This window comes from Centroberyx gerrardi, chromosome 1 (genome assembly GCF_048128805.1).
Source record: "Centroberyx gerrardi isolate f3 chromosome 1, fCenGer3.hap1.cur.20231027, whole genome shotgun sequence".
Taxonomy (NCBI): Eukaryota; Metazoa; Chordata; class Actinopteri; order Beryciformes; family Berycidae; genus Centroberyx; species Centroberyx gerrardi.
In genome coordinates, this window is record NC_135997.1 from 33,100,290 (window position 1) to 33,119,228 (window position 18,939).

The 18,939-nt window shown below is 42.7% G+C and overlaps 1 protein-coding gene across 1 annotated transcript in view; it reads right to left on the reverse strand.

Moving 5' to 3' along the window:
- Window positions 1-18,939, reverse strand: part of LOC139916098 (neural-cadherin) — a 293,386-nt gene that overhangs the window by 24,820 nt on the left and 249,627 nt on the right. The window contains exon 33 of the mRNA XM_078288504.1: window positions 6,956-7,220. Within this exon, the coding sequence (XP_078144630.1) occupies window positions 6,956-7,220 (265 nt within the window). The remainder of the gene's footprint in view (window positions 1-6,955; window positions 7,221-18,939) is intronic.

Sequence of the window (18,939 nt, forward strand, 5' to 3'; positions counted from 1 at the left end):
ATTATTCTTTATTATCTCCAATCCCCAACGGGACAGGATATTGTTGATGCCGGCATGAATCACAATGCACTTGATGTGAGGGTACTTCAGCATGAGAGAAGGTAGCTGCGTGCTGATGTCAGATAGGGGAGCACCTGGAAAACACTCAACTACTGCCTTAGAGAATTTCACCTTCCTCACGATTTAATCGCCTACAATGAGGTTATCTTCTCACTTGACTGGAGGACAGACACCTGAGTGAGGGGGAAACACCAGCAATCCGATGGTGAAGCCCAGGAGCAGGGGGTGAAGGTGCACCTTGTCGACGCTGGGTGTCCAAGGGAGTACTAGGGTCAGCACCAGTAGGCAGCAGCATCCCCACCAGCCACATTCTTCTTGTGAGGGACTGCCTGTTGGTGATAGGCAGAAGAAGGAGCACGACTCCTGGGGCTGGAGCTGAGCACCGCCAGTTTCCTCTCCCACCAGGCTCTCCAGGGCTGGAAAGAGGTTATATGTAGAAATCGGGGGGACAGGTGGAATAGCCTGGTGGCCAGTTCCCCTAAACTTACCCCTGGCCACAACCTCTGATCAGGGGGCACGTAAATGGGGAGTGGAGCAGTGTTCTGGGGGGTCACCATTCCATGGTAAGGTGCAATCATTAGTAGTTGCAGTCTCTGTGGCATTTTTAAACAGCAGCTTTTTTATGGAGATCAGCTCCCGGGAAAGAGAGGCAACCCTGCCCACGAGGTATTGACAGCCAGAGCAGCAGGCGGGGGAGAGTGTGGGGAGTGGAGCAGTCGAGTTCATGGCAGCAGCAAGGGCTAAGAAGTCCAGGCCGATAGGGAAATCCAATTAAAATCCATTAAAAGACAGTAGGCAAAGTGATGTAATAATGGTGTAAAGTCAAGTTGAAAACAAATAAAATAGATAAAAAAGCATTTCAAATTCTGAAATATGCTAAAATGCGCCGAGTACCAAGTAGAAAAAAGCAGCCCTCAATAAAATCCAACTGAATCAAAAGAAAAATCAAATGTAAAATCCAATGGGAGCCAGGAGAAACAGGGAATAAATAAGTAATTGTGTAAAAACTAATCCCGTTCCAGGTAAATAAAACTCCCCACATGTGCCAGGAAATGCGGAAGTGCAGTACAATAAGGATAGACTGTAGCTGCCACTGCTAGTTAGATATTCAATGTTTTATATTAAATTCATAAAAAAAAGTAAAGATGCTGGTTGTGCTCATGATGAAGGTCAATTGTAACGCAGGTACAAGAATCAAGGTATTGTAGACTAGAAAAATGGAAAATAATTCTGCACAGTTCAGAAAAACTAATTTATTGCAACAGTGCCCAACATAAAGCATATACAGTAGCTGAAACGTTTGCTCCTTAGCTCCTTTGTACATAGAGTTCTTTTTTCACTTGCACCTTTATGTTGGGCACTTATGCAACAAATTAGTTTTTCTGAACTAAAGAAACATTTTTGTCCTAGCCTTTTATTTGCAGTGTGCAGAATTATTTTCCCATTTTTCTTATTTTAAATCCAGCAAGCTTCACACACACAAGCAATGAATTGGAACTGGTTATATGGTTATACTGCCAAAATTAGCATAATTAGCACAGATGTTTGGTGTTAAAGGTTTGATGCGATTTCCAATGCTGCATGCTGTTGAAAGAGGCATTCTGACACAATGGGCCTCATGCAAGAACATTTTCGTATTCTTATCTTAAATTTCTCTTACTTTTTTCGTGAGGTGGACTCGTACGAGTGTGCCACATCAGATTCACCAAACGCTCGTATCTTCAGAAAACTGTCGTAAATGACCTGCGTAAACATGATGAATTCCACCTGTTCTAAATGAACGCGCGCATTGTGAATTTGCATAATTGACGCCCCAATAATGCCATATAAGGTTAGGCGTCCGGCCCATATGTCGGGAAGCTTCATTCATAAAACTGAGAGGAAGACTAAGGAGAAGTCTACCAGCTCAGAGATTGAAGTCCTACTATTAGAAATAAGTCAACCAAAGCATATAATATTTAATATAATTCAATAGTGGAATCAAAGGCCCTGCTAAAGCCAAGGAATGGGAGAAAATAACTCTGTGCGTTCCCTTGCGATAAACAACTATAGTATTTCTATACATTTTAGATGAACACTAAATAAATATCACAACAAAGCTATAATTCCCTATAGGAATATTATAGTGACACTCTAAGTCTCTATCGGAGTATTATAGGAATATTATAGGACTATAGTGATTTGTCGTTAGGACACCATCACAGAAATAAAAAAAGAAATGGCTTGACATTAAATTAGATGCAAAAAGCAAGGAGATCCATGGCTGCAACAGGAGGGGGCCAAGAGGAATTCTCTGTTACACAGACAGATGAGAGAATAGGCCGATACCTGCCATAATTGGCGATATAGCAGTGTCAGGTGTTCAGCGATGTCGCCCTGGACAGCGACTTGCACCTCAACCTGGTAAGACCTAAATTTAGATTCACTTGCACTTACCCACATTAAAGTTATCAACTGGAGTAAAATAGCCTATAAATAAATCAGATTTATCTCCCTCTATGTATTTCCCCCAATACAATCTAACCTTGCCTTTGTCTCATCTGAGTGTTTGTCAAACCTGGCAATTATTAGTGTTTTTTGTTTTGTCTTTGTATTGAGCGCACTTATAGGCTACTATGTAACCCACATGGATACTTATGAAATTTTATGCGGCTCTGGTAAAATAAATTACGCACTACCTTCTTTTGAAAAAGCCATCAGTGCTCCCTTGCTATTTTTCCTGTTGCTGTAACCACTGTACTGGTTAATCTCAACATGATTATACATTACTTTACAGTGTCATTTATATATTCAAACTCAAAATTTCTTCAAAGTGACAGATACAATCCATTAGTCAACAACAACGTTTTTTTTTTGCTTTGGAGAACGGCAGGTTGATTGTACGTGACTCGTACGACAGGTCTGGACCACTCGCACATTTTGTTCGTACCTAAGAGAAAATTGTAAATACAAGAAAATTGGTGAATGCGGCAAGTTCTCTTAAATCGCTCGTACGAGTGATTTAAGAACGAATCTGTTCGTACGAGTGGTTCTTGCATGAGGCCCAATGTCTTATGAATCATAGGTGGCGATGAAATCATGGTTTCAGTTGTAGGTCAATTGATGGTAGTTTTGTGTTAAAGGTTTACTAAAGTTCCAATCACAACACACAATAGCCCCTGTCTTCAACATCTTCACAATTCTCACCTTCTAAACCTTAATTATAGTCTCTCCCTCTCATACATAGCTACTCATAATACAATGGCCTACTTTCAAAATATATGTCTCTATCTCAGACCTCAATCACAATACATCCCTAACAACACGACCAAAATAAAAACAAAGAATACACACCAAGAACCACATTAACAAAAATAACCAGCATAACATAAAAACCTCTGCAGCCTGTGTACTGAATTCAGCATTTGTTTGAACTACCAGGGACTATACTTTTGCTGTTTTTCCATAGAAAGTGAAGGTGGTGGGTGATGGGAGATGCTAGTGTATGCTAAAGCAACATAATGTATGCTAATTAAAGTGTTAGCATAGAGCCTACTATCACTCGACATAGTGTATGCTAATTAAAGTGTTAGAATGGAGGCTAGCTACTATAACTCAACATAGTGTATGCTTAAGTGTTAGCATGGAGCCTACTATCATTCAGCATAGTGTTTGCTAGTGTTAGCATGGAGCCTACTATCACTCAACATAGTATTTGCTAGTGTTAGCATGGAGCCTACTATCACTCAACATAGTATTTGCTAGTGTTAGCATGGAGCCTACTATCACTCAACATAGTGTTTGCTAGTGTTAGCATGGAGCCTACTATCACTCAACATAGTATTTGCTAGTGTTAGCATGGAGCACTGGAGCCAATGATCTTCTGGGGACACGTGAATGGTTTTGGTGTCTTTGTTCTCAGCAGCTAAATTGACCAATGGGCCAATCTCCAAAAGCCATGGTGTATTCGTTTACCGGCTCATTCCCCCACAGTCACTGTGTGAAAAGACGTGCATAAATGTACATGCAGACACACACACTTGCACTTTCCCTGCCACCGTAGATCACATCTGCCCCTTTTGAAGGGAAACGCTTTTAAAGTCCATTTAATAAACACATGCATTGTCTCTTACTGCCTGAGGCAAAGCTGTCTACACCTCTCACTGTCTAACTCTGGGGACCTCGCTTTCCTCTCTTCTTCTCCCTCTATCTCTATCAACCTGCCTCTCCTTTTTTCTATATTTCTTCCTAACCCAAACTCTTTTTCTCCTGTAGCTGCCACACATCATCTTAATAACATTGCTGTGTGTATGTGTATGTGTGTGTGCGTGCGTGTGTGTCTCTCTCGCTCTCTCAAGCACGCACACTCACAAAACTGGATATACACACTTTACAGACACAGTCACACATCTACACACACACACAATAACATGCAGACTAAGACACTAAGGCATGCTAACTAACCTTCCCCACTCTAACACTTTAAAACTGAATGCATTCTCACATCACACACACACGCGCACGCGCGCACACACACCCACACACTAACATATATATACCTAAATTAATCTCCATCTCCCTCCCACACACTTGAACAAAAACTCTCAAACTAAAGACATTATCGAAACACAGCACCGACCCACACAAACACATACACACTCTTTACACACACACACACACACACACATATGCGCCCCCCCCCCCACCCCCAACCCCCGCCCCCGGGGAGGGCCATAATCCCAACTAACAATGAAGATGCATTTGGGTGAATTAGCCATTAAACTGTCACATCAATCATTCACGAACACACAAAAAACATCACTGTTCTTCCTAGAAAGGAGGGATTACAAAGAGATAAAAGGACCTATTCCTGGCAGCACTTTTCACGAGAAAAACGTGTCCAACCGGCTCACATGCCCTGAACAACATGCCATGCCTCTCAATTTGCCTCATCAGCCGTACATCACATCGCATTGTCTTTCCCTCACACACAGGTTATCCAAGTTATATAGCTTGGATGATCTATTGCCAGCAGTCTCCAGTGTTATTTTGCTGCCCATCAGCCATTGTGCAGTCCATCGGTTCTCCGCTGAATGAGACACTCGACTAGATCTATACTGTTGTAAGACTGTCATAAAATGCTTACCTCTTTTTATTTTTTACTTCCATCAACCTGAAAGTCTGCCTGGGCTTTATGTGAGTTACTCTTGAAATGACTGGATGTTTCAATGATGAGCGAAAGGATCACTTACCTCCCTTTGAAAAAGAAACTTAACAATATGGCTAGAGTGGGTTTATCTTCACGTATGAGTTCTTTATGAGTTCTTTAGAAATATTATGAGTGGGCCTTGTTCGTAGTTTTAGGATGGGGAGGATTGGATATAGCGAACGGATTTTCCCAGTCGGCAGTTGGTATTTACAGAACATCCAATATGACTTGAACGCTGCTGAGTACTTGTGCGTCTACTTGCTAATTAGCTAATACTGCAAGTTTCAGCCAAAATATAATCGGAAAATTATCAATCATCTTGATGGCAAAAAACGAGGAAAATAAGACCCAGGTGGAAAATAACCAGAATTATCCTTTAACTGACTGTCACTCCTGCTGGGTTTTTAAATACCTTATCAGTCTTCTCAGCTCTGGTATGTTTGCAGCCGCTAATTATTGGCCTTTCTAGTTGTATCACCTTTTTTTCCCCTTCAGCTGTGTTTGTAGGAAGTACAGTCAATAATTATGCTGGGTTTTTAAGTGTTTTTTTTCTTTAACAAAACTGCTGCCAGACACTCAGTTTTGTAGACTTTTTAAAGGGAACCAAATTAAAGGGGAACCAATTTAAGAGTCAATACTATACAAGAACTAAAGGAATAACTCTGAATATTGCAGGTAGAGGAGTACGATGCAGATAACAGCAGTAACTGTTGTCGGCAGTGGGAAAATGATTTTCAGCCAAAAGTTGCATAATTATAGGAGTCATTTCGGTGCGGTGCTTTTGTTTCAGGTTCAGCAGCCCTTTAGAAATCCTCGCCGATAAAGTTGAATTCAAAGGGAGTAAAGCCAATCGTTTTAGTGTTTGTTTGGCATGTTGATTGAAGAATAGGCCCTTTATTCCAGGAAAATATAAAAATATAATCCCACGGCTATGGGACACTGTGTTGTCAAAATCTGACAAATTAATCTGGGCATACAGTTTTGTTTTACAAGTCATGATGCCATGCTTCTCACTGTATTTTGACTTAACACACTTTCACAGATGTACATCACACATAAACACACACATACCGCACAGGCTAATTGCTTGGCTTATATTTTGGCATTTTCTCTCGTGGGAATTTTGGCTGCTATTTCATCTATGGGAGACGGTTTCTTAGATCGACAGGGGTATTACGGTTGCACACATGGGAAAGGGTAGAAGAAGAAGAAGAAGAAGAAGAGGATATTTTTTATGTGAAGTTGGAAACAGGTCTGTCCTGCTCTCGATGAGCTCAATGCTAATCGATGGAAGCACAAGTTGAAGCGAGGGTACTCTCTGTCCACCTCTCATACACATGGATGAATGTGCCAATAGCTCTGCTGCGTGTTTGCTATTGATTCAGCTCACACAAATTCTAGGCTGCTCTTCTACAGATAAACCATCTAGAATATAATGATGTATTTGACGTAGAGGCTTTTGACTAGTAGCTACAGTATTGACAATACAGGCTGAACAGACAAAGAAAAGAGCGCCACCTACAGAAACTTAAACTGAATCAACAGAAAATCCAAAGAACAAGACGTCACAGTCCCGCCCACACTGTTTGATTGACAGGTGATCTCTGGGAAGAGTAGTGCAGAAACACCACAGCAATGAGCAATGAGCGCTGAGCACCAAAGATGGAGACAAATAAAAAAAAAACGCACTGTACTGTTTCTACCCACCCTGGAAGCTCTTGTTGACGCCGGAGGGGAAGGCGTTTCCCAGCATCACCACGGTGGGGTCGATGACAATCTCTCGGCTCCGGCCCTGCGACCCCGTGACCTCCCGCTGGCCCCCGCCGCCATCCAATCGCAGGGTCATCTCGTTGTCGTGGCGATCCAGGAACACCTCGTGCCACTCGCCGTTGTCGAGGCGGTAGGTGGGCAGGGTCAGGTTGTAGTCCCCGTCGCCCAGGTTGTAGAGAACACAGAGGAGGCCCTGGAAGATCTGCATTGGGAACAGAGGGAAGGTGGTAGGAGGTTTAGAAGTATGTTCAGACTTAAAAAGTTTGCATTGCAAAAAAATGGCAAGCTGTCAAGTGATTTTAACTTGTTTCCAGACCTATCAAGCTTATTTTTTTGTGATGTTTTTAGTTAAGTTATCTCACTGCACTGGCAGATAATCTTGATGGTTTCAATCAATTTCACCTGATACATGCCAATACGAATCATCATAAAACAATCAAGAAAAAACTTTGTCCGAGTCAATTTCACTTTTACCAAGTAAAGTTACATTCTCCTGGAAAAAAAACAAATTTGTTGAAACTGGTAAAAAAATCTGCAGTGCAGTAAGATGATTTCACCAAAAAAAAAATCCTAAACACCCAAGTCCAAAGTGTATAGCTTTGTTTGAGCCAAATGGTTAAAAGCATTTTCCAAAAATATTTCTGAACCTAAACCAACCAAAACACAAGCAATTGAGCGACAAATTCAGCCTGACCAGCCTTAGCATGAGTGCAGTTGGGGTGCATGGGGTTCAGGCATAATGGCATAAGGGCTTGACAATAGCGTGAACCACTAGCCAAATGCTGGTGAATTTTGGTGGTGGCAAGTCTGTGGTAAGTTTGACACTTCCATCAGCCACTTTGTCAGGCTTTGTCAGTCTATTCTATTCTCAAAATCTGCTTTGGCAGCTAAATTGAACAAACCTTGCTTCTTCCATGCCTAATGTCTTGGCCTTAATATGTTTTAACTAATACTGCATCCTCCATGTTTAATATTTATCAATTGTAGATCGGTTTAATGAGACGTCTTGTACTGCAGTGATTCTCAACCTTTATCATATCAAGGACCCCTAATTTAGTCCACATTAGGGCCACTGACCCCCATTTGATGAGATTTTCGGACCCAAATATGACAATATTTTTATTGTTAGATATGATTTAGATATGATTCTTCTAAATTCTCTGATAGTGTTAACTTCTTGTAAATGAAATAATGCTGAAGTTTAACAATTCATCAATTTGCTGGGGACCCCCTGGAACCCCCTCAAGGACCCCTGGTGGTCCCCGGACCCCACGTTGAGAACCACCGCTGTATTTGTACCTTTTCTGAATTTCTCAGAATGTTTAAGTTATAACAACTATTTCTGTTAATGTTCATCGTATTGTACTGTTTATCCGTGCAAAATCTTTTTTATGGACGCCAGGAAGACAAACGGTCATTGAGGCGTCAGCGAATGGGGATCCAGATAAAGAATATAGAGGCTGGTAAAAGACTGAATCCAGTAGACAGCGCTGCCAGTTGACCAATAAGATGGTTCGACTCCCTGGAGGTTAGCAAACCCAGAAGAAATGAAAAACAGCCATGTAATAAGCTGGCATTTCTACCATTTGATATATGGTGTGATCCCAAGTAAATCTCAGTCGGGTAAAACCAACTGCATTTCCTCATAGCTGTTATTGTCATCATAATAAAGGCCTATATCCAAAATACCCACATCTGACTGACACACACACACAGATTTGTGGTAAAAGTAATAGAATGTAGGCCTTCATCCATCTGAAACAATGTATTAATGTACTAATTTGCTCTCTCACACATCATTCCATTAATTTTCCTCCCTCTTCCCCCATGTTCATTTAGGGCTTTTGTCCACTGAGCATCTGACATCTGTTATTTTTTTATTTTTCTTGTTTTTTCCGAGCCTAATATGCTCAAAAGCCACTCGGGGAAGAGCTAGCTGTGCTTCCTTGCTGTTGCTATGGGACTGAAATCCTTTTGAAATGAGGCACTGTTCTGGTAAAGCTGAGATAATTTTAACTTGTGGTGTGTTGACTTGTAAGAACATGCCCCGCTCTCTCAGTGCTGTCAACAAGTACACACACATACACGTGTGTGTACACACTCCCGCACGCGCCCGCGCGCCCACACACACACACACACACACACACACACCACACACACACTCCCAGTGTGTAAAAGCCAGTTCCGGGAAGGCATCTTGCTGATTCTCACCAAGAGAGAGAGAAAGCAAGATGATGGAGAGAGGGGGGAGAAGAAAGGGAGAGGGAGGAAGACAGAAAGAGAGAGAATTTATGGATGAGAAGTGAGAATGAGGGAGAAAAACACTTTTCTCATGTTTACACAACAAGCGCTTCCCCCGCCCTCAGATCTTGAGATGAAAACGATTCCATTTCGGCTTGGCTGTGATGCTAATCACTCGAGTATCACAGGGCAATATTCATTTAAAACAAAACCATGGGCCCGAGCTGCGTGTGTGTGTGTGTGTGTGTATGACTAAGTCCGACGGCAATTTTTTTTTTTTTTTTTTTTTTTTTAGGAGGGCACTCTTCATTTCAATTTCAAACTGTTTCCTCCAAGTGTCCCACTGAGCATAATTTGCTTCCCTCCATCTTCCTCTGCCACCGCTATCACGTAAACAGAGGACTGAGATGAGAAGGGCAGAGAAACAGAGAGAGAGAGGGAGAGAGAGGGAGAGGACTAGTGGGCGGCTACCATTAACGCTCCCGCTCCTTCTCCACATAATAAAAGTCAAACCAAGATTTTTGGAGGAAAAACACTCTGAACTCCGTCAAAAAAAAGTGAACCCAGTCATCTTCCTCTCAACTCTCTCTCTTTATCTCTCTCTTCCCATTTCCCTCTCCTCTCTGCCTTTCTTTCTCTATGCTCTGCTCTCTCCCCCTTTCTTCCCTTCATCTTTCCCTTTTCCATCCATACCTCCCTCCCACCCTCCCTCCCCCTTGCCTTAAAGCAGCCGGATAATGTGCTGGACGGCTCCAAGGTTGTTTAGCTGGAGAACCGTGGCTCATTTCAAGGCTGTGTGATGAAGTATTAATTATATTTAGAATCCAGTGGGGCAGCACTTTTTAACCAGACGCACTCACAGCCACCTGATTTTACCCCCAATTAAAGCTGAACGGAGCGGAGCGGCTTCGGCTCCTACTTTGCTCCCTGGGTGGTGTGTGTGTGCGTCAGTGAGTGTGTGCGCTTCTTTTATGTGAGCGTTTCTTCGCAAGAGAGTGTCATGTGTGTGTGCGAAGGTGTGTGACTCCGTTTTTGAGTAAATAGCCCCACTGCAGGGGCAGCCAACTCCCTCAGCAGCTTCCCACGACACACACACCGCTCTCAGTGTTTCAGCCCTCAGCTTGCTGATGCATGAAGATCTCTGGCATATGCAGATGATGTGTTAATTTGCCATCTTTTGATGATTATACGATGATGTGCTAATGCACTGAAATTGAATGTAGATGATGCGCATATATGCCAGGCATATGCATTTGTTTACCTTTATTTATCCAGGGAAAGTCAACTGGGCTCAGTGTTCTTTTCCAGCAATACTTGCTTCAGACTCAGACATTTCCATACATTCACACCTGGGAGCTGCCCAGTTTTCTGCTGTTGGTCACTGAGCAGCTCCACCGAGGGGGTTGGGGGTTCAGTGCCTGGGAGAGTGTTACTCACTCAGTTTACCTACGCACATTTTCCCAGCTGGATTTGAACTGGTGACCTTCCAGTCACAAGCCCACTTCTCTAACCATCTAGTCTACTGCTGCTAGGGTTGGGTATCAAGCACTGCTGATTAGGTACCAGTTCTTGGTTGGCAGTGAAATACAGATAAGCTCCTGGACAAACAGTACTGCTATCAGTTCTTAGTTGCCCAATTCATTTAAATTAGTTCACACATAACTTTTAATTTCTTGGCATTTCCTGTATAGTCCAGCGTAATGACGCTTTCTAATTAAAGCGATTGCAAGTGTGGGACAACTTTACTAAAGCAGATAGGAATGTGGATTAATACATACAGATGTAATTTATGTAAAAAAAAAAAGATGTTCTGTGCAATCACAGCAATCTTAAGAAACACCTGCAACTCCAGCGAAAAAGCAGCCACATTTAGAATAAATATTGATTATATTATTAGTAATAGAGGTAAAGAAAATGTTAATGACCAACATACTGTGTATTTACTAATTCCATTACACTTTCACTGCTTTAGGCTGCAGGTTACCCATAACTGCAGGAATAAAGGTGTGTTTTGAAGAAATGCGCAAAGACACTGTAACAGTAGTGTGCAAATAAATGTATTCAAATAAAATGATTCAGTTGTTCAATTGTGTAAAGTGGACAGAAGGTGACAGGAGTTCAGAAGTGGACTGCAGGTGAGAGGGTGTTCAAGCAGGGCTTTGGCTCATCTGCTTCTGTTTGGCAGGTCTGTTGGAGTGGCGTCTCTGCTGTTGCAGCCATGTTGTCAGCACATTTTTTGTTCTTCCTCCGGAATATGCGGGATAGCCAAGAAAAGAAGCCACGCTTCTTCTTCTTTGGTTTTGTTAACAAGCTGTCTTTGGCACCGGAACTCTGAGGTCCTGTAGGTTTGCCCAGCTGGACGGGTGGAAGTGTCTCTTCCAGGGTCAGACAGGACAGATCCTTGGTGTCCTTTACAGTTTCAACCACAAGGCTTGGTGGAGCTTTGACCTCAACCTGGATGGCTGGAGCCTGGGACTCCTGAAGAAAGTCGGTTGATCTTCCTGAAGCAGGTGAATCAGGGTGTATTCAGCAAGAGAGACGGGGAGAGCCTCCTCTGAGGTGGAGTTACTGTCAGGTCCAGCAGAGAGCAGAGTGACTTTTGTTCCCTCACAACATTCAGGTTGATGCAGGATGGTGACAGAGCTTTCAGCAGCAGCCTCAATCTGTGCACAAGAGCTGACCGTTTCCCTCTTGATGATAAAAGGACATTGTTCTTCCTCCTTCTCCAAGTCCTGGAGGAACAGCATCAGTTTAGAATCAGCTCTGATGATTGGCTCCCATTCATCAAGATGATCTTGAGTAGGGGCATGGTGTGCAGCGCAGGCCGCCATAAATGTAGAACTCACTGATGAGGAAGCATTCATGTGCTTTTCACCAAGTTCCTCCTCCAGGAGGACTGAGAGGAACTGCATCAGGTGAGAATCAGTGCTGCTGACAACAGGTTCCCATTTGTCAAGCTGGTCCAGAGTCGGCCCATGCTGTGGGGAGCAGTCAACTGCAAATCTAGAGAGATGTGATGAAGCGTAGAGGATCTCCTCACCAAATCCCTCCTTCTCCAAGTCAAAGTGGGATTTGACCAGTGGCTCCCACTCATCCAGGCAGTCCAGAGTGGATCCACAGGGTGAGCAGCAGTCAGCCACAAATCCACATGTGTCACATGGGGGAGCATAGAGGTATCTCTTTCCAACTGCCTCCAGGTGGTAGTCATCGTCAAAACCAATGGGGGAGTGCTGAAGCTGACTCAATCTCTCAATGATTTTGAAGTCATCAGTCACTGGAGCATCATGGGATGGAGCCTCAACAAGGCGGAGCAGGTTAGACTGAGCCTCAACATGCTGAGCTGGGTGGATGGATGCTCCAGCATTTCCTACAGCTGTGTCCTCGGTCATGAGAGGAGACTCTTTCTCTGTGGGAGGAAGGTCTCCTTTGTCCATATCCAAGAGAAGTTTGTATGCTGATGAAGCTGTGCTGTCTATTGGTTCCCATATATTGAGGCTCTCAAATCCACAAGCAGGTTTGGAGCCGAGACCAACAGCAGACTGAGGTGAAAGGTCACAGTCGAGCTCTGCAGGAACTCCAGAGAAACTAGAGGCTTCAGCATAAAGGTACTGCTCCTTATTCAGGACTTTCACAAACATGCAGTTGATGTTTTCATGGCGATCGTCATTAAGGGCATTGAGTCGAGCGACCAATTGCATGGATGCTGAAACAAATGCAATGGCAACATCTTAATAATCAAATAACCATGAGGCCACCTGACATAGCTTCATTCAAGGTCAACATGCTTCATCATAGCTTCATCTTATGCCTTTCATCATAGTTTTGTTTCAACAACAAATCTAACTGTGAATTTACAATGTAAATCAAACTAAGGAAGAACTGGACACAAATGCAAATCCTTCAACAGAAACAACTAGTCTATCCTGACTGTCTGTATCTTGTTTGTCTGTTCAGCAAAATCCTCTGTACTAAATAATAAAATTAAAAATATATGTGGCTTGCCAAGATGGAAATCACTCTCCATGTTTTCTATTCTAAACAGTAGATATTGTTGTTGATGTTTCTCCAAATGAATGCAATGTGAGTTTTCTGTCTCAGTTTGCAGGTGAGCAGCGATCAGAGATGAAACTGTGAGTCTGAGTCTGTGTTCAGGTCAGTCTGTCTTTATGACACTGACATTCTAAATTCTCTGAACTCTGCTGCATTCTGTCCAGCTGCATTATGATTCATCAGATGAAGCTCAGGCTCCAGTAGACTTTGATGACAGAGATGTCTCGCTTCATACATGGTTTATAAACTACACATGATTAAAAAACACATAACTGAATATTTGGAATTTGTATTAAGATACCATATTTTTTATGCGGAAAACATCAATTTAATTGCTCTTTCCTATTGCACTTACACAGTTTAAAGCCCCAAGTTAGCTCACTCTAATCTTACCTACTATCATATCTGAGGGGATACTTTAGGAAAATAAAAAGAAAAGTTATGCATCTTCAATTCAGCTTTTCAGGTGTAGAATTTCTTTTTTTCAGAACAACCCGTGCATCAACCCATGTAGTTAATAGAAACATGGGTAGCACTTTACAAGCTGCCTTTTTCCAGTGCATGAACCTTTAAGCACCGATAACAATTGTTTAGTCCCCCCTAATTACGTTATTGTATATGTAATTATTTTACAAAAACAGTCACACCATAACTACCATATAAATCTCTCATAATTACAAAATTGTTACCCCTTAATTCCTGGACTTCTTGTTTTGTTACCCTGTAACTACAGCATTGTTATTTTATTAGTACCCCATAATTACAAATTAATTACACTGTAATTAGCAGGCTGTAAAATTTCCCATTACCATAACCACTGTCCCCATCCATATGCACATACATGCTGTACATATAGCATACTCAGATGGTGGGAAATGCATTATGACTGATGAAAACACTATAATCTGAAGTCCCTCTTCATATACAGTATGTATCCTGCACCTACCCTGCATTAACACTGCAGACCAATCTTTTCACTTATTCTAAGTCACTCTGGATATGAGTGAGGTACTACAATTTGGATACAGTAAATCCTGACTCATGACTATTGTTGCATGCCTGTCCTCTTTCTGTCTAATAAGGGAAAAATACCATCTACAAAATTGCTTTTAATGTAATGATGCTTCTCTTTCTACTGTTGTTCCACTATATGGGATTCTTCCAGCACCTGTTACCCTAACCATGGATCATATCCCACCTCCAGCCTAATGCCTTTGTATTTACCACTATCTTCTTCTTTGCTTGCGTAACCTTGTTTCTGTGTCTTTTATTTGATTGTGAAGCACTTAGTGAAGTAAAACTTTATCTCAGAAAAGTCCTGTATAAATAAAATACATTTAAAATATCTTATTATTATTATAAATTGTGTCAATTCAGAAAATGAAATGTTCACAATGCCACAGAAGTCTTTTATTCTGATGATGAAACTGCTCACACAGCGGTTGTATACTGGCTCCATTGTCATCTCCACTGCATACTTTCTAATAATTACCACTTCTGCATACTGTCTAAGTCTCTCCTGTATACTGTCTAATAATAACCTCTGCTATATAATAATCACCTCCTCTCTGTAATGACCAATAAGGGAGAGTTTCTTTTTTGCTGCAAAAAGAAACTTTTAAAAGGGCCAAGTGGGAGCTTGGAGTTTTTTGGCCCTTGGGTTAAATTGAGGCCCCCTGCTCCAAACTGAGTTAATACTGAAATAATCACCAAGAGCCAAGTCTCCTACACCACAGCCTGATCTCTCCATCACAACAGAGGACAGGAAAACGGGAGAAAATGATGAAAACAGGACTGACCCTGACAGTGAAGAGAGAGAGACGTAGGTGGCGAGAAAGAGAGATGTGGAGGAAGTCAAAGGGAGACAAGAAGCAATGATGGAGAGAAAAAAGAAAAGAGGCAGAGAAGAGAGATACAGACAGCGGGAGGGGGGGAGAGAGAGAGAGAGAGAGAGATAGAGAGATTGAGAGAGAGAGAGAGCAGCTATATGGGTTACAGAGCTGTGAAGCAATAATGAAATCTCAGACCTGTCAAACCTTTCAGGTAACCTTCAACACAACCCCACTCCACTCCACCCCACACACATACACACAAGTTTATATTGCTATACTTGAGAGTACCTTCCATTACCTACATTCATTCCGTAACCCCCCTTACCCTAAACTTAACCCTCACCACTACATGCCTAACCTTAACCTAACCTAAACCTAATTCTAATCTTACAGGAACAATCCACCAATCCATCAACGGGTGATACTTAAGTTAGTTATTTCCTACATTTCCCAGAATGCCTTTATCACAATCCCCACAGAAGTGGCGTGGACTTGTTGCTTTCGTTCACAGGTGGGCGTATGGGCATAAAAATATAGCTATTTTCTCCCTGTATGATTGTTGAACGTGTTGAAAATGGCAGCTCTAGAAAGAAGCCCTCGCTCTTTGATTCTGAGGGACTGACACCAAAAACCTGACGTTTACCGTTAATGTAGATTAAATATTTTATATCAAACTCCATTGCAGCTGCATTGGAAATCTCTCGTGACATCACATCATCTACATTTGGCTGGTTATCTACAGGAAAAATACTACCAAACAACAACATTTAACAGCTAAAGTGTGGACTTTTCCTTTAACCATAAACCCAAGTCATAACCCTAAACTAACTTTACCCTAACCTAAATCTAATCCTAATCTTAACTCTAAACCCAAGGTCTAACCCTAAACTACCCCAGCGAGAACCAGCAAAATGTCCTCACTTAGGAGGAGGTTTGGCCCTCGTAAGGATAGAAATGCAAGAATGCACACACACACACATACACAAGGAAGGTGCTGCAATCAGTAATCCAAACACAGGAGTAAAGTAAGGAAAATAAAGCTGAGAACAACGAAATCGTATAATTTTTAACCAACCATGTCGTTGGAATGCAAGTCACATAAACAGCAGACACACAGAGCTCGTCACATTGTGAGTTTGCAGCCAGCCAAGAGAAACGCATACTAATTCCTTTTTCTGATTAAAAGCAAACAGACTGAACTACTACAGTGAAAAACATAATCCTATATAAGGCAATAACGTTATACTTCGATCAAAAGAACATTGCGGGGTTCAGTGTTCGCCGAAGGGGGGCCACTTCCCAAGATTACACACATTTTCATGCTGTCGGCACCCTGGAATAAGTACAATATTTATGGTGGGTTTATGATGTGAACCCGCTCCCCATGTGGTTATGTTGCGGGAGCGCTGAGACAGTTAAGAGGAAATGTAGGGATGGACGGACAAGAAGGAGAGAAGGATGGATGACAAGCAGGGATCAGAGGAGGGGTTGTAACTGCCGCTGCGGTATGGATAATCATCATCATTTCAGACGCTGATGTTTGATCAATGCCGCCGATCGCAGCGTGGGGCGAGATACAGTGAGAGCAAAGGGCTGGGAAGGGACAGCGTGATCCTAGAGAGAAAGTCAGAGTCGGGGGTGGGAAGAGAGAAAAAGAGGGGGGGGGGGGGGGGGGGGCTGGCAAATAGGCAGAAAACGAGAGGGCACTGGAAGTTCCGGCAGAGAAAAAGAACAACAGAGACCAGAAAATGAAGCCTTCAGGACGAATAACCAAATAATCAGTTTTAATGTATTGGATCCTGCCAGCGTGCTTTCAACATCAATCCAAATCATTTAGACTGTTAATGCTATGCGTCATAACCTCTACTCTCTGAAAGTATGAATTTAGACAACAGATGGATCCTGATCCGAAGGCTTTAAACTAGATTTACAGCACATTTACAAGAGCAGATCTTAAAGGAAAATTCTACCCTTGGATACTCTTACACCATTATAACCAATAATAACCTTATATATTATCACTGTGTGTATTTAGTGATGAAGTGTTAATTAAGTGTGTAATTTGCCTTTTTGTTCCCTCAACCTGCTTCATCTACCCCCCAGAGAAGGGGGTTTTCTGTGCTGCATACGTGTAGGTTGAGAGAAAAATAATGATAGTGATAGCAATAGCTGTCGTAGAGGGCGTTGCATTTCACACACTACCAAAGACAGGTCTGCAGAGATGGTCTTTGGTCTATTGAGGCTACTGTTGGTGGTGAAATTGGTCTCTCTGCCTCTTCAACAATTGATTTCTCCCTGTATGATTGGTGAACGTCAGTGCAAAAAGGCGTCTCTAGAAAGAAGCACTTTGATTCTGAGGGACTGACACCAAAATTTTATGTTTACCATTGATGTTTTAGATAGCTGAACATTTTTCTATCCAGCTCTATTGTAGCTGTGCTGGAAATAGCTCAACATGTTGTCACGTCATCTGTGTTATGGCAGTAGACCACAGGAATAAGAAAAATACAACACCGCCAAACTGAACAAAAATGGATCCATAAATGCAAGGTACGTCACCAAAAGCCACAAAACAATCAAGACATGGAGGTTTGTTTGGGCATGTATACTGCAGAGCCCCAGGCCAGAGAGACAGCTCTACTGTGTTTCAGCACCAGGGACAGCGCCCATTCCCACACAGTACACTGGGAAAAGTCTGAGGCTGATTATCAAAGTCAATACTTGTGTCCTTGTGGAGAACGTTCTTACCAAGTTGTCTTGGACAGAACGATCTTCGCATGAAAGTAAGCACAGAGAAGCTTCCTTACAGTTTGAGATGGACTGTGTGATTAATTAAGACACACAGCTGTTAATTTTCCCACCTGTTAACCGGCTCTGTACTGCAGACTGCAGTGCTGCTCGGACGTGAAGCGCAGTTGTCGCAATGAATCTTGGGGCTTTCAATTTGTCCTCATTGGTCAAGTCACCATCCGATGCATCCTCGATATTTTGAGGTTGGCGAGGAAACTATTTTCTATCCGTCCTCCGTCCTGTCGTTCTTTTGTTTTGGAATGGTACTTCGGCGGATAGATATTACGTAAAATGCGTCATGGAGGACTCAAGAACGCATATTGATAATCAGCCTGAGAGTGCCGATACTTTCCTGCCCCGGTGTGGCAGAGGTGCAGAGAACCCAGCTGCGCCTCATCAGCAATCAGGGAGCTCCCTACTTCAGCCCTGCCAGTGCACTCAGTCAGTGGAGAGGAAGGTGGCTGCGAGTGGGTGAGCAAAACAAGTCTCTGTGGTACGGTAAGAAGTGGCTGACAATTGGATACCGTGTTTGGATTGTGGACTGATGATTGTGGACTGGATTATTATGGTGCGCTCTCTGTGCTTGACCTCTGCCCGATAGACTGTTTACGCCTTGAGTGGATGCCCCCGGAAACCGACCTGCTGCGGAGTGGATTGACGACGGAATAGATAATGGACGCGCAGACTTGTAAGCCAAACAATACCCCCACCTATCCCTCCGTCTCTCGCTCCCTGCCCGCTGTGTGTTTCCCCGGGTCGAGTGGAAGATCCTCGGTGTCTCTTCGGCCCCGCTCCCCTCTCCCCACATTATTCATAAAGACCTTTATGTTTGAAACCTGTCTCAGCATCTCTTCTCCAGAATTCTGGTGCATCTCTAGAGCCGAGTGCCACAATACGTTATAATGTGATTTAATTAACCCTGTCCATGTCAGGTTTCACAAGAACATTTGGCCAACGCAACTGCAACTTGTTCAGTTGTTACTGCTTACAACCAGCCATCATGCCTCC